At 49.2% G+C, this 23532-nt stretch overlaps 11 protein-coding genes across 11 annotated transcripts; 6 read left to right on the top strand and 5 right to left on the bottom strand.

Moving 5' to 3' along the window:
• Nucleotides 1-36: 36 nt before the first annotated feature.
• Nucleotides 37-213, bottom strand: COCCADRAFT_103238 (uncharacterized protein; the record flags this gene model as incomplete). Its single annotated transcript, XM_007716835.1, has 1 exon — nt 37-213. A coding segment is annotated over one exon (177 nt), but the record flags the coding sequence as incomplete, so codon positions are not given.
• Nucleotides 214-1189: 976 nt separating this feature from the next.
• COCCADRAFT_7318 (uncharacterized protein) lies at nt 1190-1707 on the top strand (the record flags this gene model as incomplete). Its single annotated transcript, XM_007716810.1, has 2 exons — nt 1190-1515; nt 1572-1707. 2 exons carry the CDS (start codon nt 1190-1192, stop codon nt 1705-1707), a joined length of 462 nt encoding a protein of 153 aa, XP_007715000.1.
• A 388-nt stretch (nt 1708-2095) lies between these two features.
• Nucleotides 2096-2557, top strand: COCCADRAFT_103259 (uncharacterized protein; the record flags this gene model as incomplete). The annotated part of the gene is made up of 1 exon (XM_007716834.1): nt 2096-2557. A coding segment is annotated over one exon (462 nt), but the record flags the coding sequence as incomplete, so codon positions are not given.
• Nucleotides 2558-5633: 3076 nt separating this feature from the next.
• COCCADRAFT_28472 (uncharacterized protein) lies at nt 5634-6314 on the top strand (the record flags this gene model as incomplete). Its single annotated transcript, XM_007716814.1, has 1 exon — nt 5634-6314. The coding sequence occupies one exon, from the start codon at nt 5634-5636 to the stop codon at nt 6312-6314; it is 681 nt and encodes a 226-aa protein (XP_007715004.1).
• Nucleotides 6315-6985: 671 nt separating this feature from the next.
• COCCADRAFT_103247 (uncharacterized protein) lies at nt 6986-7981 on the top strand (the record flags this gene model as incomplete). The annotated part of the gene is made up of 2 exons (XM_007716833.1): nt 6986-7150; nt 7205-7981. The coding sequence occupies 2 exons, from the start codon at nt 6986-6988 to the stop codon at nt 7979-7981; spliced, it is 942 nt and encodes a 313-aa protein (XP_007715023.1).
• Nucleotides 7982-8168: 187 nt separating this feature from the next.
• COCCADRAFT_7314 (uncharacterized protein) lies at nt 8169-10992 on the bottom strand (the record flags this gene model as incomplete). The annotated part of the gene is made up of 3 exons (XM_007716809.1): nt 8169-10728; nt 10788-10874; nt 10931-10992. 3 exons carry the CDS (start codon nt 10990-10992, stop codon nt 8169-8171), a joined length of 2709 nt encoding a protein of 902 aa, XP_007714999.1.
• A 652-nt stretch (nt 10993-11644) lies between these two features.
• Nucleotides 11645-13121, top strand: COCCADRAFT_28469 (uncharacterized protein; the record flags this gene model as incomplete). The annotated part of the gene is made up of 3 exons (XM_007716813.1): nt 11645-12008; nt 12060-12884; nt 12934-13121. 3 exons carry the CDS (start codon nt 11645-11647, stop codon nt 13119-13121), a joined length of 1377 nt encoding a protein of 458 aa, XP_007715003.1.
• Nucleotides 13122-14064: 943 nt separating this feature from the next.
• Nucleotides 14065-14265, bottom strand: COCCADRAFT_103235 (uncharacterized protein; the record flags this gene model as incomplete). Its single annotated transcript, XM_007716832.1, has 1 exon — nt 14065-14265. The coding sequence occupies one exon, from the start codon at nt 14263-14265 to the stop codon at nt 14065-14067; it is 201 nt and encodes a 66-aa protein (XP_007715022.1).
• Nucleotides 14266-17352: 3087 nt separating this feature from the next.
• On the top strand, nt 17353-19269 carry COCCADRAFT_28468 (uncharacterized protein; the record flags this gene model as incomplete). The annotated part of the gene is made up of 3 exons (XM_007716812.1): nt 17353-17814; nt 17867-18100; nt 18151-19269. 3 exons carry the CDS (start codon nt 17353-17355, stop codon nt 19267-19269), a joined length of 1815 nt encoding a protein of 604 aa, XP_007715002.1.
• A 306-nt stretch (nt 19270-19575) lies between these two features.
• Nucleotides 19576-20568, bottom strand: COCCADRAFT_7311 (uncharacterized protein; the record flags this gene model as incomplete). Its single annotated transcript, XM_007716808.1, has 4 exons — nt 19576-19667; nt 19736-20186; nt 20249-20458; nt 20536-20568. The coding sequence occupies 4 exons, from the start codon at nt 20566-20568 to the stop codon at nt 19576-19578; spliced, it is 786 nt and encodes a 261-aa protein (XP_007714998.1).
• Nucleotides 20569-21652: 1084 nt separating this feature from the next.
• Nucleotides 21653-22961, bottom strand: COCCADRAFT_103232 (uncharacterized protein; the record flags this gene model as incomplete). Its single annotated transcript, XM_007716831.1, has 5 exons — nt 21653-22002; nt 22068-22223; nt 22278-22572; nt 22632-22856; nt 22929-22961. 5 exons carry the CDS (start codon nt 22959-22961, stop codon nt 21653-21655), a joined length of 1059 nt encoding a protein of 352 aa, XP_007715021.1.
• Between the last annotated feature and the right edge of the window lie 571 nt (nt 22962-23532).

Here is a 23532-nt window from a genome sequence, read left to right as displayed (position 1 = left end):
ACGTAGATACCTGTAAGCCTTATCAGCTTGCACGTCTTATATAGCCTTCGGGCTGACACAGGACGTTAAACAATAATAATAATAATAATAATACGTAGCTGCACTTCTGTACGTAAGATTTAACTCTTCTAAAATCTCACTATCTACTAAAATCGTATAGTATCTAATTTTAGATATTTCTAATATATATTCAAACTTTATTTTTATGCTGTTTGGTAACGTCTCAAGTGGCTCCTTTGGTGGTGGCTTGGTGTTGTCCGGCTATGTTACTGCGGCGAGAGAAGGGGCAATAGGCCATAGCCCTCGCCGCACGCGCCTGACCGAATTTATAACGCATAATGTCTAAGTGCAGCGATAACCACACAAGCATAGCCCTCTGTTACATCTTGCCCACCCTTTAATTTTCCCTAGCTTGATTTTGTAGTCCTTTCTAAGTATATCATAGATAATAGCAGGCTTGGCGTCCAAGAATGCCAACGCTCCGCTCGCTCAGTGCCAAGCACTAGATTTTAGTTTAGAGTTTTGTTTAATCTATCTGTAATTCTTACAGACGGTAAGAGCCGTTAGGTCATTGTTTTTCCTTCGGTAGACGCGTGTTACGTTTTCGGGATTTCGTTTCTGGAGAATCGTTTAACTTGTTCCATAATCTTTGTTTCATTGACTACGTAAGCAAAATCCAGTAGGTTATCTAAGCTACTTTGGCCTCTTAGGCGTTATAGGCGCTGCAAGAATTATGAAGGTGCAGAAGCGTCATGGAATAGGCATAGAGCATGGTGGCTAACATTACAGCCATGGAATAGCTGTTGCACCGCCGTTGGACAGCCATTGCAAGCCTTAGCTGCCACAAAGCATAGTCTCAACCTTTTACTAGTAAAGGTTATAGAGAGGCAAGAGCGTCGTATCCTGATAGTAGAATACTATCAGAATACGGGTGCTTATGGTCTCTGTACTCATATTATTGCAGCCGTAGAACAGCCGTAACAAGACCCCAAGATCTTGCATATTAGGTATTGCGCGCACAGACACAGTACAGCCCTTAACGGTGTATATAAAGGGGATGGTATTGTATTTTCGAGAGCATCATCATTCACGCTTCAAACTTCCAGTCTTCTCCGATCTAGCTACGCTCTTTTGATACCACACACTCTGTTGTTCAATCTTCCACTCGATTTCAAACTTCGCTTTCAAAATGCAGTTTACATCCCTTCTTACCGCCCTGCTGTTGGCTGCTCCAGCAATCGTCATCGCTGCACCTGTGGCCAACAACAACGCTGTCAGTGCCGTCACTGACGTCTTCACTCGCGACAATCCTACCTGCAACCCTGTGTTCTCCACGGATGCCAAGGTCAAGGCACAACAGCAAAAATCGTTGCAATTGATGACGGACCTCACCAAGGAGTACCATGCCGCTGAGAAGAAATGCCCCAGTAACGCAATTACCACTTTCACCAAGAAGGGAGGCGACAAGAATGCCAAAGAAGCACTCAAGAAGAAGTGCATTGGAGGATACACCAAGTAAGTCTTCATGGTAGAGTTGGTTGTGAATGCGTGACAGCTGACAATTCAAATAGGTGCGCACAGAAGCGTCAGGAGGCCAACAAGGCTTGTGTTGTTGCTGGCGGAAAGAGCGATGAAGGTCACAAGCAAGCTGTCCAATTCTGCAAGACCAAGGCTGCTGAGTGGCGTGCAAGGAAGGTTCCCAACTAGTTGTACCAAACCAAGGCTTTTCAGAGTAGGAGTAGGAGTAGGGGACGATATTGACGAATGGAATCGTGGGAAGGGTGGGCAAAATCTTACAAAAAAAACTTCCCTACTTTATATTACATATTATTTTCAATTCCAAAGTTTATCTTCTTATATGATTATTAGCCCTATGACTAACTGAGTGTTTCTTCTCTGTTTTCTATGTAGCGTGTCGGTCCAATTGTCTCAGAAAAGAATGGCAGATCACACCCCAACCTGCCAGAGTCAGGGATCAAAAAAACGATTTTGTAGTCAGGGTGAAAGGATTCGAATGAGTTTCAGCGAGACCCTTGCTCGAACCCTGAGATATAAATGTTGTGGGAGGATATGATATCGTAGCGTAGAAAGTTCATCAGCAGAGGATGCTTTGGCCAGGAACTGTACATTCGATCCGTGCGCGATGGCCTGGGTACCTTCTTCCTGTTTGTATAATGCATTGTTACAATTCTTCCACTTGATGAAAGGAACAAGCAACGCCGTACCGATGAACATATCCTTCCATACTTTCTCACACCCCAATCAACAATTATCAATCGACGAAGCATCTCCACTTGCCAAGCCGGTACAGATGTCGTTCGTACACGCTATAGATGAGGGTATGTTTGTAATAACTACATTAGAGTGGCACTTAACCCATTGTCTCTATGTCTTGATGAAGAACGTACGGTCCAAAGAAACGATGATAGGAATCGAGCCAAGATACTGCCACCTAGGCCATCTTGAACATTGTTCATCGACCCTGCTTTGCTTTATCAAGTCATCAAACACTGCCAGTAGCAAACACACCTTTTCTCAGATTGATATATATCCCTAAAAGCTAAATCCAATATAACAACCAGGTAACACAAAAATAACCCTTCCATATTCTAAAAATCGATTGCCGGCCACGTTCACTAAATATATGGTAGTAGTAGGTTTTAATATCAAGGTTTTTAAAGAAGTACCTGGGTAGAGTAGACGGTTGCGCATTGGATAAACTATTATTCGTATTAACTAGCTACAGTATAGACGCGGATTTGTTTACACTCAAGACGAATGGTTACATTCATCAAAATGTTAGTCTTGACAAGCTGGGGTAGAACGCCTTAATCTTTGGATGTGCTTGTACCTTGTGAGGGTTGAAGTTCAGCACTTGTAAACCGTCTATGCTCGTCGCACGGGACAATGCTACGTACGCCTGGCCCTTCTCGAATACGTTGCCCAAGTCTATCTTCACAAGTGATAGCGTCTGGCCTTGTGCCTTGTGAATGCTCAATACCCACGCAAGGATAAGGGGAACTTGGGTTCGGGTTGCAAGTTCCTGGCAAAACCACCTATCTTCTTCATCATTGTCTACGCCTTTCTTTGCTTGTATACGAACCCATCGCTCAATAACCCACCGTTCAGGGTAGCAAAGTACAGTTTGTTTTCCATGCGATTCATGGAAGCGCACTACAGGGTAAAGTGGCGGGCGTTCCTCTGGCCAAGCTTCCTCATCTGTAACCAGTCTGGCTTCAGAATCCCAATCTTCACTGGCAACGTAATCCTTGTCGTGCCATTGAGCATGGAAGAAGGTGTGTCGATTTGCGAAACCAATTACACGGCCCTGGGATCCGTTGACAAGGCCATGACCTAAGTTCTTAACAAGCATAACTTGTGCACCCTGCTTCAGTTGGATCATCTCAGGTGCGGGGCAATTGGACAAGAGTCTCTTGCGAGTATTTGTGTTTGTGATAATTCCGCCATCGCAAGATGTATATTTGTACGCCCCGCCTTTTAGTGTTTGCAACTTTGTGACATTTGCGGAGTCAGCCTCACGACGTAGAGGGAAGAGCTGAGCGGCTTCCAACCCCTTGTCTGCAAATTTCATTACCGGCCTGCTCAATCTTCGAAAAGTGCTAATAGTACTTGGTAAGAAGCAGCCTTCGCGCATCTCGTTCAACATCCCGGCAAACAACGGGTCCTTCTGTCTGTAGACTTTAGTCAGACTGATCGTGTGCCGGACAGCTTCCTTCCATGCATTGGCTTCGAAACAGAACCTCGGGCTTCCATCGTCACTCCCTTGCACTACCGGAGGTAGCTGAAAAAAGTCGCCTGTAATAACAAGCTGAATTCCTCCAAATGGTAGGTTAGAGAACCGCACCGCGCGTCCGATGGTGTCAAGCTTGTCGAACAGCGTGCTATCGACCATAGATATCTCATCAATGATAAGGACCTCGACTCCTGTCCAACGCTCCCATGACGTTTTGTTCTTGTGTATATCAGCAATGAGCTCTTTTGTAGGAGCATTGCCAAGTTTTATCCCAGCAAAACTATGAAGCGTCTTTCCACCAATAGTGTTGGCAGCAAGACCTGTAGACGCGGTAACAGCAACGCGGCCAGTGCTATTTCCAAGGTATTTGATCGTTAGGCCTTCTATGATTTTCTTTAGAAGAAAAGACTTTCCAGTACCTGCAGGGCCCGTGAAGAAGACGTTCTCGCCCTTATTCAGAACGAGGTCTAACACAGCCAGCTGCTCGTCGCTCAACTCTTGTTCCGACGATTTTACTGCCGATTGCTCAAGTTCTTCGGTGTTTACTTCTGTTATGACAGTCGACTGGATTGCCTGGGGTTTCCTCCAAGGGGGTTTCTTTGCTGGGTCATTCGCAGTAGAAAGGTGTCGAAGCGAGATGTTCAATGATATTTGTCTCCCCCAGCGGGCGGTTGACTCAACCTTTATCAGTCTCTGGTGATCCTGGCTGGCCCTATAGCGGCTATCGGAAGCTCTTACACACGCATGTGGCAGTTTTTTCACTGTACATATCTGCAACTTGACGATGTAGTGTTGGACTGATGGTAGTGACACAATTGTTGACGCGCCTAGATACTGCGGTTTTGGCTGGCGCGTTACTACTAGGCGAAAGCGCGGCCGAAACAGATTGCATGAGCGACTAGTGGCCGTTGCACCATGTTTCATCAGTAAGGTAACACGGTAATGAGAGGCTGATAATATCATCTCAAAAAATAGTTTTTGCCTGTGATTAGTTGTACAGTTGGTCCACCTGTTCGTCGAGCATATCGCTGTGTACAAGATACGTCAGTTGCACGTGCCATTTAATGGTCAATGCGTTTCATGTGTTGCTGCGATACGGAATACTAAATTCAGTCTGCTTCACGCACAAACCAGTCCCCATGCGATGTCCTTGTAGTGGGGTCATAACGAAAACATCGGAGTTCATTTCCAATCCCTAAAACTGCGGTAATGGAACATTTGTATCGCGCAGGGATTATTCTTTTAGGCAGTATTGTGCTGACATTCCCGAATGAGCACGGGTATCTATATATACGGACTACTTTTAGGAATGTTGGTGTTTATATCAGTTCTCCAGAGTCGCCTGCGTAATATCTGGCTAAGCCACCAGCTTCATGAGCATGCAACTGCGCTTTACTAGAACAGGTAACTCTAATGACGTTGGAAAGAAATGTCAACAATTACTTTAAACTACTGTGCTAAATACTGATTAGTGGCCCAAAATACGTGCTATTGTCTAGCCAATCCGATTGCTGGAACACCCGGACTGAGCACGCAAAGGAAAGGATAATTTAAGAATTTCAAAGAAATTGTTAGCTTATAAGCTCTCTTTGGTCCCGTCCGACTGGACCAGACTTCCCATGGCCAACATTCACAAAACCTGTGCCTGTCAAAGTGTCCGAGGTGTTTTGCTAGCGGTGTTCCGTACTCATTAACCTCGGCTCAACACATGGTATTTACTCTGGTCTCACCGGGATGATCGGATTCAAACTTTCCCGGCACCAGTTTGAGGGGCTCGGCCTTACTTTTAGACTAGGACAATTTTCCCAATCATCGCAGAGCGCAGAGGCTATGCAATGCTTTTCTATGTTTACTCTCATCACCGCTCCACATAGACATTATGAAAGTCGATCACCTCGAAGACTTGATAGCATTACCATGGTGTACAGCACTTCTTTCTGATCCTTCAGTAACGCATATAAGTAAACGCTTGGTACCTGACGCAAACTCAGAACGTGCAAACGGGGATACGTTGGTCTCTCGGGCGCTCTTCACCGACAGTTCTATTCGCGCCTATGTCACATTGTATCGACCGGGAAATGGGCAAGGAAGAGAAGTAGGCACAGGAAACCTGATGATCAAGAGTGGTTTCGTGCGCATGGAACCTTCGCCCGAATCCCGCCAGCAAGAAACGCGAAGGCAAGCGAAGAAACAAGAAAAGCATTTCGACATCAGCGATTCTAATAGCCCCGAAGGAATCGCCCTTGTTTCCGTTGGTAGCGACGTTAATGGCGGACCTGGCCGGTTTCACGGTGGCATTATTTGTACGCTATTGGATCATTGTATGGGCGGTTTCTTACACTATGCTTATGAAACGCGCGCGCTTCTAAATGCAGAATTAACGGTCAAGTTCAAGAGGCCAATGTATACGCCTACTGTTTTCATGGTGAGAACCAAAGTCAAGAGAGAGGTGGGCAGGTGGATTGAGACGGTGGGGTGGGTTGAGGACGGCCATGGGACCGTATTTGCAGAGGCCTCCGCAACATATGTGCTTGTGAAGATTGAGGAGGCTAAGCTTTAGTGAACGGTAAAATGCATACGGATACTGGAGCGACTTCGAAGATCAGAATTGTATGCGAACGACACAAATATGTTAGAGTATAGAGGGTCTCCAACAATAGAGTGCGAACTCAAGAGCCAGCAATACCCAATTACTACTATTCAAGATGACCAGTCTTGCGAGATGTCAATCACATGACTGATCTATGCCCTCCGCGGTGGCAATTACAATGGGATAAGCCTCCATAATATTACTTATTACAGATCTGGTTAAATATGATATGTTCCAAAGATATGGATAAGCTTCTAGGGCACGATTGACACATGGGTAGTGTACTGCAAAACCCAATATTGTAATTGTCTAAGTAGCGTGCAGAGCCGAACAGGTAGGTACAACCGAGATTACCAATGAGAGGTAGTAACCGTCTCTCGCCTAACTCATAGTGAGATTAAGCTCCTGACTAGTGACAGTCCATTGTTGGCCTTAGATCTTGCGCGGCGGGGGTCCTTTCACAATAAGTACGTATTGCCAACTTTGCTGTCAAGATCCCACTCAAAGTCAAAGCCGTGCCATCATAGCAGCTGCGAAATACAATTTGATCGCTGCACAGCTGCCAAAACTCAACTCAAGTAGCAGTTCAGTGCTGAGCGCCCCTTGAGGCTGAACGCGCATTACTACTACCCCGCACAAGGATGTCGCTCCGCACCACTCCAGAGACCCGCTTTGATAGCTTAAACGTCTACACCACTTCGTACAAGAAGATCGGCGACCATGAAATCGAAGTCAATATCCTTGTTCCCAAAGGAATCTCGCCTGGGAAGTATCCGTTGATGGTCAAATGGCACGGTGGAGGTCTAGTAAGTAACCCGACGAGATGACCGTCTTACCAACTACTCACCATGTGTCTTTAGACAACAGGAACAGCACTGTACCCCCAATGGTTCTCTGCTTATATGATCCCGCTCATTATACGCAACAAAGCGATCGCCGTCGTTCCAAACTACCGGCTGACGCCAGATCACACTGGTGATGAGATCCTCGAAGACATTGCTTCCCTGGGAGACTGGCTTACCGCTTCGCTGCCCACGTACCTTGCATCCAAGGACTCTTCCATCGAGCCCGACTTTTCCCGGATCCTAGTAACAGGCGATTCTGCCGGTGGCTGGATGGCGCTCCAATCAGTCCTTTCTCTACCAGAAAAGACATTCCGTGCTTGTTTCATCCAGTATCCCGTGGTGAATGCCATTCCGTACTCGCCGAATGATACTATCTTAGGTGGCCCTTTTCCACCAAAAAAGAACCTGGACGACTTCTTGGCAACCATGAAACCGGGTACCGTCGTCAGTGCAGCTATTCCACCTAATCGCAGCCTACTCATGCCCCTACTGCTGGGATACGGGCGTTGGGATGAGTTCTTTGGCACTGGACCACACCTCATGCCTGACACGCGCATCGAGACTGCAAAGTCTTTTGTCCCGACGTATATTGTGCATGGCAAGGATGACAGTATTGTGCCCATCAAGTGGACGGAGAATTTTGTAGAGAGAGCGAGGGAGTTGTTCCCAGATACGAGATTTGACTTGGTCACGCGGCCTGGTGAACATGGTTTTGATGATTCAGTCTACGAAGAGGATGAGCCGTGGCTTGCGGAAATGATCAAGAACGTTGAGAAGGACTGGCTGGAGTGATGTGATAGCTATATTTACATCGTATTATGGATAGAAGGAGCCATAGCTACTGTTTCAGTCAATATATCGCAGTCAATGGAATAAGGGATACTACTACTTTCACACAAGTCAATTCGTGTCGACGACATTGGCGATGAGAGAGAATACCCATCAAGCTTAGATATATTGTTTCTCTCTAAACAAGATTCTACTTCCGCCAGCCTTGAACAAAGTCATGGGCCCAATCGATTACTCCGGCCTTCCAATCACCCAGTGACTCTTCAATCAATCTTTCCCATCTCATCGCAGCCTCATCCTCTCCCTGTATTCCATCCGTACCTCTCTCAAGACCCAAGCGCTCTTGCACCTTCTTAACACTGCCTTCTCTCTCCACCTTGATATCGGGAATGTTGGCGCCTTGCATAAGTGCAAAGAGATTGAGAATCAGGTTCGAAGATTTGCGCAAAGTAGACCACGCAGTGTACGAATATTGCTTGAAAGCAGAGTAGTTCGGATGCTGGACTCCACCCATTCCTTCAATCATTTCATGAGAGAGCTTCATGGCTGGTGCAAATGGCTTGGGGTCGCGACCTAGAATGTAACCAAAGTCGACATGGAAAAAGGCGCCCGAAGGAGCGAGCAGCAGGTTGTCTAGATGGCGATCGCCAACCCCAAGAATATAGGTGATTACGCAGTACCCGGCACAGGATTTAATATATGTGTCCATTGCTTCTTTTCTTATGCCCAACGGAGCATTGTCATCAGGGTTGTTGGCGCGCAGGTAGGCGAGGAGACTGCCTCTGTACTTTTGCCATGCCGCAGCGATCGACATGCTTGGCACAAACTGGAATGCTCCAGCTGACGACGAAGTCGCAAGGATGCGATACGGAGTGAGTTTCAGGTCGAGGTTTTCCTTGCGGAGCAATCGATCCATGAGAGTGATGATTTGGATGACCAGTTGATCTTGTCGGAGGTCGTCACCAGTTTTGAAGATGATGGGGTAGGGTGTGCCGGTCGTAGTCTTGAATGATAGCACCATGGGAAGTAATGACGACTTTAGGACATTGCAATCCTCGGTTGATATTCCGGTAATGAGGATTGACGGATCAAGAGGAAGAGGTAACGGGTCAAAACTTGTAAGCTCGTTTTTGGGGTCTGCGATTGCTTTCTTGAGACGCGCAATCTTCGTAGGCCGATCACCACCACCAAAGCGCACATCTTTTGATATTTTGGCCAGGATGGTGAGTAGCTCACCTTGGCGTTGGAAGGTCTTGCGTATACTGATGCCTTCTGGTGTTTTTTCAAGCTCAACCATAAAGTCATACTCGACTTTTGCGAATAGATCACGGTGTTCAGGTGCTTGATCAGCACTAAGGTCGCTAATCTCAACCATGAGATACCAATGCAAGAAATTGCCCAAAGTGAAGCTGTTAGCAGCACGAGTAACGAGGAAACGTGCAAGTGACGAATCGTCTGCCTCGCCTGGTGCCTCGTACTTGAGCGCTTGTACCAACTGTAAGAGATACAACTGGAGTTCTTCATCGTCGGCTTTCTTCAAACGTTCGACGGCATAGCTTCGAACAATGGGGTGGTCGAAGTGAGGTCCGAGTAATTCAAGAGCGTCATCAACGTCAATCTCAGCCCACTTTTCTAGCAGTGGTGCTGCTTGCCGAACTTCTCGCGGATTCTTCCAATTGATGCATTTGACAAATTTTGTCAAGGCACGCTTGTCGCGGAGTAAGAAATACCTGAATCTCCAGATATCGTCTCGCTCGTGCGACGTGATTTCATCAAGGGGACCCTTGGACAAGACCATGTTCAGTTTATCACGGGCGTGCACGTTTGGTTTTCGATCGCGGTCCAGCGAATCGGTCTGCTGGCTACGCATCAACTCACGGTGTTTGTCTTCGGCGGGATTGACTCTTCGCCCAACCTCGGGGTCATAAATCTTGATAAGCCGCTCTGCGTCCGCATCGCCGTAGCCTACCCCATCAATATCGATACCGGGTCCAAAGGCGACTTCTGGCGGTGGGCGCAGCCTTACGTCGGCTTCGGCTGGCAATCGTAAGTCGGAGACAGGAGGTGGCGGGTATTCAACGTCGGTGAAGACAATGGCGTGGTCAAAGCGGGGAAATTCAATATCGAGATAGAAGAGTTCATGTTCTTCGGCCTGTGCAGCGATGTCGCTAGTGCCATTCACCTTGCTTTGTCGGCTGAGAGCTGCGGCCTCGGCCGTCAGGGCGTCCTTTCGTATTTGCATCATCTTCTTATAGACCAATCCGTCAAGCCAGTTGTTTGTCGGAAGGTCTCCCATTTCCTGCTTCTTGAGCAACCCTTCCAACCTGTCCATCTCGGCAACTTGCTCATCGACTGTGTCCTCAACTACCTCAGCATTCCTCGGTTTCCGCGCGGGTTGTATTACCCAGGGTGTTGAGGTGTTGGCCAGGCCATCGGCTGCCTTGTAGCGGTGTATACGACAGCGTTGCCTGCCCTTATGTAGCGTGTTGTCGCTGTCGAACAGCGGTATCGTCGTGCCACCGAATGGGACGGCATGGAGGTTAGACTGTTTGTCTTCGGCGGGGGATAGATCCCATAGGGTGATGGCTAGCTGGGCAGATGCCGGGAGGCTTGCGTAGGTAACGGGCAGTTGTAGCCACTCATTCCATATGCGCGCATTCTTGAATGACTTGTAGGCGGTCTGGACGGGGACAGTAAGGGGCTTGCTATCGGCCCACACCTGTGCAGTGACATATAGCTCGAAATGCGGGCTGTAGGCATACTGTTAACCCTATGTCCCTATCGGAGCACTGGGCAAGGGCCGACTCACTTGATTATGGAAGCGCGATGCCTAAGGTCGGGTCGCTTCAACAGCACCGAGTAAGGAACCGGCTTCTGGTTCCCATCCAGACGATCACTGCATACACCTTCAGCACGCAGGAAACAGGTACTTCAATACGGCCGTATTCCTACATTCGCACATGGACAGATAGCTCGGTCAAGTCAAGAGACGTCGCGAAGTTGAAGGCCTCCATGGTGGGCGGTGACGAAGCTACTTGCTACAGCATGCCATGGAGAGGAAGCACGGGCTAGATGCAGGCAAAGAAGGATGGAGCGTGTCGTTTGTGTTAGGGACACATGACGAGGCGAGAGGGTGTGAGTGGTGCGAACAGTAGTTCATGCGCACATGGTCGTGGCCCAGTGGGGACAGGCATGAGCATCAGCAAGCATGTGGCTGGTGGTGAGCTTGGTGTGGCTTGAGCAATACCAGCCACGGGGGTGGGGGTGTTTCTGTGGCGGTGCATGCAGGCTTGGCTGACGAATGCAGATGCGCTTAGGTCAGACAAAAGTCGCGCTAGGCTTGTGGGCCTCAACCGCGTCAGGAACAGGCACAGGCACAGGCGCAAGAGCAGCATAGGGCTGATAATCACCATCTCCGCCTCAACACTACGCCCGTACCCCGCGATAGCCGTGTCGCCTCCTCGCTGTCTCCGGATTGCGCTGTCTGTTTTCCCTGTTCGTCCGCTAGAGCCCGCTGCAATGGCGCGCCTCAATACCCATCTTTCTGCTACGCCACAAACACGCGCCTCTACCGTTGACTCCCTCTACCGCGACCCCTCCGTAGTGCCCCGAGCAGAGCAAAATGGACGCACATCTTCCTACTCAGTGATCAGTCCGACCCGGTCCATGAACTCAGACAAGGAGAACGAATCACCTGCAACTCGCGATAATACCCCGCTGCGCGGCAAATCAAGGGGCCTGAGGGTCGCGTCAGCGCGTATGCCTACACCGGATTCAGGCTCGACAGAAGGCAATGGCAGCAAGAGAAGGCGCACAGACAACTACACCATGTCCCGTTCACAAATATATGACGACGAGCAGGATGCGGACCAGGATGACGAAGAGGACAGCATCGATACGCCTTCACAGTCTCATCTTCAGCCTGAGCAAGAGGAAGAGGGCCATCTCAGGTTCTACAACCCTAACCAGGATCCTGAGAAGCGAAGGCGGCTACGTGCGACAATGCGCGATCATCAGCGCATGCTGGATGGTGGGTTCAGCACCGCCTTAGCAGCTGTGTAAACTCAACTGACCAAGACAGACAATCGCGATGACCTCATCAAGGCGCACGATAGTGGCCTGCTTGATGCCCTCAGAACGCAAAATAGCCTTTTTGGCAAAGTGCGCCAAACAGCTGACGCTACTGTAGACTCCCGTTTCTTGGTTAACGCCAGTGACTTGGCAGGCAAAAAGCTCAACAACGCCTTGGGCAATTACAGTGCAGGCATCGATCTAGACCAGTTCGTTTCCAAATGTATATACTTCATGAAATCAGGGGGCTACGTGGCGGGAGACGAGGACGCACCAGCCATGCCAGTGGGTGATGACGATGATGATGACCCAGATGGTCTTGATTGGGCAATGTTAGGCCGAAGGGCATGTTTTCCCTGCAACAAGCGGCCACCTACTGCCAGTTTTCTTCTTGGCCCATTATCAGTACAGAAGCGCATTCGATCAGCAACACAGCGGAGAGTTCGGTCCCAACGACAACCAGTCGGCCCTGCAACCCGGCCACAGGAGATCAAGGAAGGCGACATCCAGCAGAACGAAAATAACAACCTCTCCAATCTTGTCAAGGGCATCCGAAAACGACTAATCGATCATACCAAGCAAGGTGCAGACCGTGTGGAAAGCGAGCTCAGCGAGATACCGGAGAGTGAGATGGACGATGAATCGCAAAACGCCGCTTTCCGCCGATATAGAATGGCCATGACCACAGATGGAGAGCCTGCTGTTGATTTACTCGATTTCGCCATCAATCCGCACGACTTCGGCCAGACGGTAGAAAACTTGTTTTATATCAGTTTCTTGGTGAGAGAAGGCAATGCCAAGATCGTCAAGGATGACGATGGCCTTCCGTTACTGGGTAAGAGCAACCGCGTTCGTATTCCCTTCATCTACTTACCTGTGACTAGTACCAGCAGCGCCTCGCGGCGTCTCGGAGCAACGAGAAGACAATGTCCAAAAACATCAAGCCGTCTTCAGCCTCGACTATCCCACTTGGCGAATGTTCATTGATGCTTACGATATTAAAGAGCCTCTCATACCGCATCGTGAAAATGAAGAGGCAAATGTCGGGTCGAATGGCTGGTACAATGGATAAATGTCGCTTTGGTACCGCACATTGAGATGTTGTTTCTTACTCTTGGGTGCATTTTCAGCCGCATAAAGCTCTTGTGCGTTGCGACATGACCTGGCATCTATCCATGCCATCAGCCGTCCTTACGGTTTTACCTTCTTCCACACTCTCGTATCTCCCAACGGCCATTGTCTCGCTCCGCATAAATCATGGATTTGATTCCGGGCCAGTGCAGCGCTCGGCCGCATGACCTTTTTTTTACCCATGCCCAGCCAACGTTGTCTTCGACGTTATCATCTGTTCTTAGTACTAGTACGCGATACCCCATGTCTTGCTTTCAAATATGTCAATTAGCTTGGAGAAGATGTCCGTGTCTTCATCTCATCTGTCCTACGTGGTCACTACGTCTTCCTTTCTTGCCGCTTGCAATAAAACTTCATCCGGTGAGTTCCTATCGTGAGGGCTTGAGCCTGGTTGAGCCTGGTTTAGCAACAACCGCGCACTGACCAAGGCTACCAAATCGTCATCCCAACTTCTCCCCTTGTCTCACGTAATACTCCCCCTTGAGATTGGACCGTACGTAGGGCTAGGTCAAATTCAACAACCGCTCGTGAGTCTGCCTCGTCCATACCAAAGCTCTGGTCAGTACGCTTCGCACGCATTGATTGCAGCCGTCGCGTTCAGATGTCCAAGCTGATGTCTCTCATCGACGATTCACTCAGCCTCGGATCGCCTAGTATCCGCTCTTACGCTACAAGGTATGTAGCCTTATCCAACGGGATGAGCTGACAACCTTCTATTGCTATCATCCTACAGGGATGGACAATTGTTGTCACATCTCCTGCTTCGAAGGTCGCAATTCATCAAAGCGCGCAATGCTCGCCCTGGAATTTAGACTTTGAGAGATCTAAGCATATCAGGCTCATCTCTAGGGAGAAATAGTATTGCAAAGTATCCGTTTGCAAGACTAGCAGATTGTAGACCGTCGTTGACGCCCTTCACCTGTGTAGTGGTGCGCAACCTTGTTCGAAAATGGCGTACTTGGATCCCACCCCAAGCCCATCTCGTATCCACTGCTCCACCCCCAGATCCCCCTCATCATCCCCCACTCAGCAACCGCTAGATCCTGGAAGATGATCGACGTGACGTGACGAATTCGGCAGGTCATCAACACTCTCTTTTCCAAATAAGTTTTCCCTTTGGTGTAGTAAACCGACTAATGAAATTTTGATATTTTTACAACTCGATGCATCCAAAGATCCGTGCGGCTGCTTACGCCAACTTTTCTTTATTTCACCCACCTTCCTCTTCCATGCAAAACTATTTTTGGGTAATGAGGACGCGCGCCGTGGTACGACCTTCTTGCAGTACGCGTCGTCACGTTGGGTGCTGTGGTAGGCTGGTATATGGTTTGGATGACAAGGCTTTCCAGAAGGGTGGGGAAGAGTTAGATTTGCCACGAGGTTTTTCTTTACAACGTGTTACTGGGATGGTGCGTTGGTGTGTTGACTAGTTTTCGCTCCGTCTCTTTCTTCCGAGTTCCTTCTCATGGAAGCTGTTTCAAGTCCAAAAACAATGAGTCAGGTATAGTGGAACTTGCTGCTTTGCCTTCGTCTTCCTTCAAGGTGCTTGTGCGTTCTCCTACTTTTGAGTTACTCGCTTGAGGTATGTATGGCGAGGCTTCGTCGGCTATGAGAGTGTAATCTGGGAAACTCTACAAGATTTGAAGCAACGTCATTGGCCCTGAATACGGTTTTAGTTCGTGCTCGCGTTGCATATCATGTTGCAACAGGTCAGAAAAGGGGGTGTTTCTCTAGCTCCATTGTGCAGTGCCTGAGGTCCGACAGGTGAAATGAGGGGTTCAGTTTGACTTTCGGATATAAGGCTGGGGAACTCGGTCAGAGTACGTGGTGATATGGTTGTAAGAAGTCTTGGGAATCTTTCGAGGCCCGATTGTAGAGGTCGACAGGGATATTCTGGCCTCCGTAGCAACCCTACAAGGGCCGAATAGGCCAGTGAAAGCATGCTCATTCTGATGCCCGGAGGCCCGGGGACGTGTCCGAACAACTGTCCCGTTATTGCCGAGAGAGTGTAGCACGTGATGTGCCGTGCCTAGATGCCGCCAAGTTGCCTGTTCGCCGAGTCTCCTGCTCGCCGAGTAGTGCTTGAGGAGGATCTCCGAAACTGGTCTTGAAGTTGTGCTCCATGCATGCAGGTACGTGCATCCGGGTAGGGCGGAAATCAACCTTTTCTGCCTCGGTAGAGAAATGACGACGAACAACAAGTAAAGTAAGTTTTAACTCATACAATCGAAGAAACCGCATATACTATCTACTTCGCCGTCCTGGTTTCACAACAGTTGTCACTCTGCATCATTTGTTGCATGGATATGGCGGACATATTGCGGGCATCGGGAGAAACGAGGAGCATCCGGTTACAGATTAGAGAGATCTTGCCACATTCCTACCGGATGTATACGCAGTAGTGCGTATGTGCCTATTACAAACCTGATATGCGCAGGCATTGTCCAGAACATCATGTTCGCGCCACTGAGTCGTGTTGTGACAGTACTAGTATGGATTTGCGCAAGCTTGGAAACATCCCGCTAAATGCTATTCTTTTTCTCCACCAAGCCAAGCTATTGTCACGGGCAAAATCAAGTATTGGCACCCGTAAAGGGGTTGTGAGTTTCAAATGCTTAGTTGGCAATCGGCTGCTTGGAAGTCAGATCAGTGCTGATCAATCTTAGCCCTACTTACTATTGCTTTACGCCCGTAAATCTCGCCGCAATTTTGTCAGCACAACGACCGGACCGCTCGACAGAAGATCGCTTACAAGCGAGCTTGAAATCTGCTGCTGACGATGTCGTCTATTGCTAGAAGAAACAATTGTGATTGTTAATTGGCCAAGAAGCTGACATAAGTATGTGTTCCTGAATCAGGATAGGTAACAATTGTCACAGTTCCTGACCACGACACTTGAATGTCACTACACAGTGGGCGTATATGCATTAAATGATTTCAGACAATGCTAAAGAGGACATAGCGTGCAAAGCTCGGCCCACGTCGTTTGGGAATAGGCGCTTGAGGCCAACTTCGTATACATAAGCCCAAGTTGAGTGGGGATAGGGCTCGAGGGGTCTGCCCGTTTGCCAAGGTGTTGGATGTTTGATGGTTAGAAATCATTCATGATTGCAAAAAGCACTGGTGCTTTGGCAGTGTAACAAAGTTTCCCATTGTGATGCTACACGCTTACCTACCGTCGGGCTCCGTCAGTGTCATTGCGAGCGCTAGTGTTACTGGCCATGAAGCCTGGGTCGCTGTCATTTCTCAGCACCAATTCGCAATTCAAGTATCTTCCTGAGTCTAGGCAACGACAGTAGGAAGCTTAAGGAACGTCCAAGGCGACGAGGGTTTCAACAGTGATGATCGTGGCGTGAGGGACAAAGCTGCTGCTGGCTGCAGTTTATTTGCCCTATACTATAACCAAGTACTATGCAGTGGCTCTGTATGAAACAAAGATACCTCTCTCTGCGTGACAGCAGTTGAACCCATGAGGGGCACGAAACGCCACGCCGTCTGAGCCCCAGGGCCTTATTCGCAGACGTTGCCCCGAGATGACTGAGTCAGTTGGCCAACTACGAATGAGGGCTGGCGGTTGTTCTCCCGCACATGGGCTGTAGGGCTCAGTGCGCGGGCCAACCGTCACTAGCGCCCGTCGTTGTCAAGTTAGCGTGTTTAGGAATTTGATATACGCCGGCTTACTCCCGTTCTCCTTCTACAAAGACATGTTCGCTCCTAATGGGGTGCCGGTGATCAGTACCTGTTCAGTAAACTACGGCTCAGAAATCCAATCATTTGGTCCTGCCAATTCTCCGATCCATCCACTTCTGGGTGCAATTGCGAATTCAGACTCCGCTTGGCGGGCGCAAGTTGGCTCTCTTGCCCCTTCTGCCCGGGCACCTGAACCCCTCCCGCTCTATGCTATGTGTTTAGGAGCATCCAATCCGACTTTTTAAACTTTGCATACTTACGTATTGGCGTCAAGAGGCATGATCGATCGGCGGCTGGCGGAAGAGCCCGCATACACGTGAGCCGTCAGACATGAACTTCCCGTTGGCTATAAGGTAGCAGTGGCGTTCACCTTCATGGTTTTCGTTCCCCAGTGTTTCCCGCATTCCTTGCCGCGACTCTCCTATGGTTCACTCTCGGCTTGTCTCGTATTACTGGACCGTTTCCTTGGTCATTCCTTAAAAATGGAGATAATGCTCTCTCCTACCGGCACCTACTCCAGCACGGCTGTGCCACTGGAAGATCCACACCCCGAGGTTGAGCTGGCTCCCCCACACCAGTTTGAGCCAATCGTTATACCTCGTCAAATGTCTCCTTTGTCCTCTCCTCCTACTCCAGAAATCACCCGGTTACCCTCCGTCCGTTCCAAACTTGGTCACAGAGCCAGAGCAGATAGCGTTGCGACTGATGCTTGTGCCAAACGCGAATCCTATAACCTGACTGGCACGACATTTCTCATCACCAATGATGGAAGGACTTTGAAGCTACCAGTTGCTTCAGAAAGCAATGCTGACCCTCTCAACTGGAGCGACCTAAAGACTGCCGGGGCTTTTTTTGCCATCGTTTTTTACTCCGCTGTCTGTTTGACCGCTGCCCAGGCGCCAGCTGTGATGTTGGACAGCATCCAGAACACTTTCAAACATGAGGTTAGGAGGATCGGTCTGTTTCACATGAATACTTTACTAACAAATTTCGCAGAACATAGCGCCATGGCTGATCAAAGCCCTCGTTACCGGCCCTCCTCTTTTCATGGGTATTGGATGTTTTGTTTGGGTGCCACTCTCCATCGGCTTAGGCCGTCGACCAACAGTCTTGATCGCCACCATGATTGTGCTGATTGCTACACTCGGGGCATCTCAGGCACGATCTTTCGCTCAACTAGTCGTTGCCTCTTGTTTTATCGGTCTTAGTGAAGGAGTGGGTCTTTGTCTGGTCAGTGATTCATCTCAACGACCACGAGGACTTCTTACTGACAATACCAGGCATTCCTCGTCGTCATTGATCTGACCTACATCAACCAGAGGCCGCGAGCAATTTCGTTCATGTGGTGCGTCGCAGGCTGTTTCGGCACATCGGGCGTTGCACTGGCTCCAGTCATCGCAAATCACGGACGGGATTGGCGCCAGTTCTACTATTTCTGGACTATACCTGTTGTCCTCTCACTTATCGTTACCTTCGCGCTCTACCCCGAGACGTACTTCAAGCGACCAACAGTAGCCTTCAACGGCCTCATACTGATGCAAAGTGCGACCGAGAAACTAACAATCTACCAAGACCGCGAGGTTGACTCAAGCATCTATCGCGATCTTCCCGAATACCCAGTCCGTAAAGGGTTCGCCGGTTTCCGTGATCGCGTTGGTCTCTCACGATCCCCCTTTGCATCGTGGAGTTCGGCAGGTCGCTGCTATCTCCAGATGGCTTATTGTGCATGCAATCCCCTACTCTTCTGGGTCTTTGTCGCATCCGGCTTCAACTCAGCAAGCATGATATTCATTGGCGCAACAAACAGTCGCATACTCACCTCTCCTCCTTACAATCTGTCGCCTGAGGTTGTCGGTACGGTTTATGCCGCATCTGGGGTGGGAGCACTGATTGGACTTCCTGTGTGTTGGATCGTTATCTGCAATGGTCTCAAGCGACTCTCACAGCGCAATCACGGTGTCCTGGAGGCCGAGCACTACCTCATCGCCTATGTCCTGCCAATCATCGTCGGCGCTTTGAGCTCTCTCGTTTATGGTCTTGCCGTCAAGTTCCAATGGCATTGGATGTTTCTCTACCTGGCCTATGGAGGTCACGGCTTCTCTCTCGTTACTTTAATGACTGCAAACACACTTTGGGTTGCGGAAGCTTTCCCGCGGTGGGCCGCTCCGGCGCTTGCTGTGGTTATTGGAGGCTGTTATTTCATCTCTTTTGCATTGAGCTTTGCTCTTATCCCTTGGGTTGAGGCCCATGGCTATCTATGGGTTGGTGTTGAACTCATGATTTTCCAGATTCTCGGTGGGCTGGTTGCGCTGCCTGTCGCATTTTGGGGCAAGGGTATGCGACAAGCTATTGCAGGGAGATGGTCCGAAGACCGCAGTGGGGCCTTGCGTCCACTCTGAAAGTTTCTGTTATAGCCCACTAGATAGGCGATTCAACATATCCTATCCACAACTAATGTTGATGTAATATATAATCCGTGAAAGTTGCTGAAGTGGTGTGCAACTTTAGCTACATACCACCCAATCTACTCACACGAGCACCTCACATACCAAATGCCATAAAATACAGCTAGATGGATGTCTGGAGATTGTGAAGTGGCCTAATAGTTGACGAACAAATTTATAGTCTATTTGATTCTATTTTGCATCACATCCAACATCCAAATTCCATCCTTCCGAATGCCTCTCTTCCTTCCCAACAGTCAGCTAGTACTTTGTCTCTTTTCGCACAAGCGGCTTCAGTCCAGGCAGCGCGACAACGATGATGGAGAGTGTCATCTCTACCATGCTCAAAGGATCTATCAAAAGACATGTCAGTCACTCTGCTTGAGATTGAAGACGGAAGTTCGGATATGACTGTACTTACAAACGAGGTTCTCCTGTCCGGTACCAACTTTAAGGCAGACGAAACGCACGATACCGGATGCAATAGTCAAAGCACCCAAGGCGAAGGTAAGAGCAACGCCCGTCGAAGACCTTAGCACTCCCTTGGCCAAAAGGACAACAGGGACAGCGTAAACAACAAGGTAACACGCCAGGTTGAGCGTGAAGTTGAGTATGAATGGCTCTGGCGCATAGAAGACAGAGCACGCGCCCTCCTCTTGAGACCATTGTTCAGAGACAGGGACACCGCAAAAGAAGGTATCGTCAAAGAGAATGGTGACATAGCACGCGACCACAAATGCTGTAATAGCGAAAAGCATCTTGCGCAGTCCAGGATGACCAGCCAGGTTGAAGAACGCCCAGTAGAACGCGAGCATGCTCAATTTGGGGAACCCCATACCGACATCGTAGAAGTAGTTTGAAGCAAACGAGATCTAGCAGGAAACCAGCGTTAGTCGTGTGCAACTGGGTTCTCGCGGGAAAGGATGGAACTGACCTTTGATAGTTTCTCAGATGTCTCGTATGCGTCCAAGACGCCCATGCGGAATGTGAGCGTGTCACAGATGATCAGGCCCAGGGCTACCAGCGCCGACACGATAAGCAGATAGTCGGACAAGTCGAGGCGCGAATGTAACCGGACCAAGCGCGTGTAAATGCGTAGAGCAACGAAGATGTAAGCGAAGATTAACAGGATCCATTCTGAGATCTAAAAAACCATTCCATCCCGTCAGCCTATGCAGAACGTACATGTATGTGATATTATAACTTTAGGGAGAAACTCACCATGCAATCTTGCCCGGTAATGCGATGTGCCATTGTTGCTCGCGTGCGTAGTGTGACGAAAATCGCGTCACAAAGTTGAAAAGGCAAAAAGACCCAATGAAGAAGAGAGAAAAGGCGGTTCGCTCGCTTCAGAAAGTTGTGAACAAACAAAACCCTTCTACATGAGCATTTGTATACAAGGCAGGCAACATTATCGATGTTTGCAGGGGGGGCACAGGATAGATTGCACACCAGCGCACGTCTCGCAACGACAAGACCTTGGGTCGTATGTTGGAGGCGAGGGGCGACTACACCACCTATCACGAGAGGGTGCAGACCGGATATTAGGCCTCAATAGCGTTTGAAGGAATGATGGGACACGTTCCATTGCATGCATGCGCGCGGAAAGGGGGGACTTTGGGAATGGGAGACGGTTTTGAAGCCGCGAAGGAATGGACCGGTCCCAACAGCAGCCCATGTTTGGCTCGTCGGCTGAACCGTTGGCCTGGGTTTTTTTTTACTGCTATCCAGACTCAAGGCGGGAATAGCCTGATGCCATGTGGGCCATTTTTCATCCATAGTATTTTTCCAGGCATCGTCTTCGATGGTACAGGCTGTCGTGTGATACATCAGCGTCAGTCGCAGTCATCATTGTTTACCATGTGTAGTAAGGGTTGGACATCTGCTCTTGATTGTGATTTGGCATGGAACCGGTGGCTTAATTTGCCAGACAAAGTGCAATATAAGCGAAGCATTCTGCCAATGCTGATCCACCCCACAGCATGCTTGCGGCACGGTTCGAAGCCAAGGTGAATGAAGATGTCTGGAAAGGTGGAGCCAGCGGCGCTCAGGGCTCGCTTGGAGCAACTCCCCGTGAGGCGCGGGCGCTCGGCCGCCAACGCGGACCGCCATGCGAACATGGATGAAAGAGCGCCATCATGTCAATGGCTACGCGCTCACCAAGGCCGAATCCTGAATTCCCATGGCTAGTAATTATTAATAAGGAAAATCTACTGAGCCTGCTGTACTGTAACTACATTAATGGGACCCTGCCTCGATCCTTCAGTCTCATACCACCTCGGTCGGCCCCCCGTACTGGCTGAAAATCCTGTCGGGCGGCCAGCCCCGGGATAATTCTTCATGGCAATTTTCCAACAGGTTCGCTGTCTTCGTCCTGCGACCGCGAAAACTGCACACTGACCCGCCGCGTCTCGTAAATGACATCCTTCCTCCCAAGACTATTCAGCTCCACCTCGCTTCCAGACTCCTCGTCGCTATGTATGCGAACGGTGTGTTTTCCTCTTCTGGAAGGACGCATAAAACCCTGCGAGCCACTGGCAGGTGTCCGTTGGCCATAGGTCGTGCGCGAATCCGATGTGCGTGATTTTTTGTGGAAAGAGAAGAAGCCACCGCGCCGAAGGAATGATCTCATGGATGGTAGCGATACTACGATGATGGCAATGGCCAACTCAGCCATTGAAAGTACGACTGCAGATGTGTTAGTGCTGGTGACCTCTTTGCGGCTCTGCTACGCCCAGAATATGACGACATACAAACGTTGGTCCAGGCATAAATGACCTCTATCGTCACAAATCGAACAACACTCATTGATATGGTGACAGCTCCGAGGCAAAATGTGACGATAAGACCCCAGATCTGTCGGCGCTGGAGTTGCAATGAGTGAAGAAGTGGGAACGGCAATCCAAAAACTGTCTCTTGGTCAGATAATCGCTGAGAATATAATGAAAACATCGAGAGCATACTCAACACATCGGACACGATATTCATGCTCCAGTCGATCCTGAACACCGTTTTTGAAGTGAAGGTGTTGCATGCACCTTCTTCTAGAGACCAGTTCACTGACACTTCAGAACCGCACCAGAAGGTATCTAGAAAGAATGTTGTGATCATGGCGCTTCCCGTGAATACCGCCACTGCATAGAGCGCTTTTCGCAACCATGGCATTGTCGGCGGGATCAGACGAAAGTATAATGCGAGGATGGCTAGTTTTGGCAAGTAGATTCCGGTATCATAGAAAGCATTGCCAGCAAATTGTACCTGTTGTAAAGGACATCAGTTCATCAATAACCCATGAGCAGCCAGATTAGACTCCTTACTTTCTTGAGGGCAATAGCGCGAGCATCTGACATTTCCACTTCGTCCTCAGACATGCCTCCCCATTCGTACGTCAAGACATCGGTTGCGAAGAGCCCGATGGCGTCGAGTATTGATGCGACCAGGAAGCAATCACTTAAGGTAAGAGATTGCCGCTGCACGAGTCGTGGAATAAGACGACCAGACGCTACGAATGTAGAGAGACCTAATAACATAGCCTCAATGGGCTTTGTACATGAGAGTTAGAAAGAATATCATACCGCACCACCTCTTTGGCATTGCCATAATTGAACACTCACAACAACAGCTTCTGAAGCAACTCCACCCGCCATTATGTCAACAGAGTCTTGAAATCCAAGACTGAACGAAAAGTAAAAAAAAACTAGTGATGAAGATCCAGCCGCATGTCCAGGCACTTCACCTTTCTTTTCATTATGTTCACTGCATATGAAAAAACCCGGCCGTAGGGTACTACCAGATTGTGCCAGCCCGTACCGAAATGGCCCGCTGCCTGCTGGGCGCCTGTGCCTGGCTCATGCAATGGCAGTGTAGGCCTCATCTTACGCAAACCATATTGATCGGAAATAATGCGCCAGTCGTAGCCTAGCTCTGTGTTGTATGCAGACGCGGGGTTTGTCCGTCCAATAGGGTGATGTGAGGCTATATGAGGGACGCAGGGATTGGTTCTAGAGGCTAGATGGAACGAAGAACTGCGGCATAATCCGGTCTCATCTACCATGGAAGAAGTTTGCCGCTGGACTTTTCCATATGTTAGGCCTTCTGCTGTGGAGGAGCGCATGTCGTCTAAGCGGGAGGAAGCCAATCCCGCTCCGCGCTACCTAGCTGGCTGAATGCTGTGCAACTCCATTTCTGCAGAAGGGAAATTCTCTTACGTATGAACCT

The sequence above is a fragment of the Bipolaris zeicola genome (genome assembly GCF_000523435.1).
Source record: "Bipolaris zeicola 26-R-13 unplaced genomic scaffold scaffold_154, whole genome shotgun sequence".
In the NCBI taxonomy this organism is placed as follows: Eukaryota; Fungi; Ascomycota; class Dothideomycetes; order Pleosporales; family Pleosporaceae; genus Bipolaris; species Bipolaris zeicola.
The sequence above is the reverse complement of the archived record's forward strand: the minus strand, read 5'-3'. Positions and strand labels throughout refer to the sequence as shown.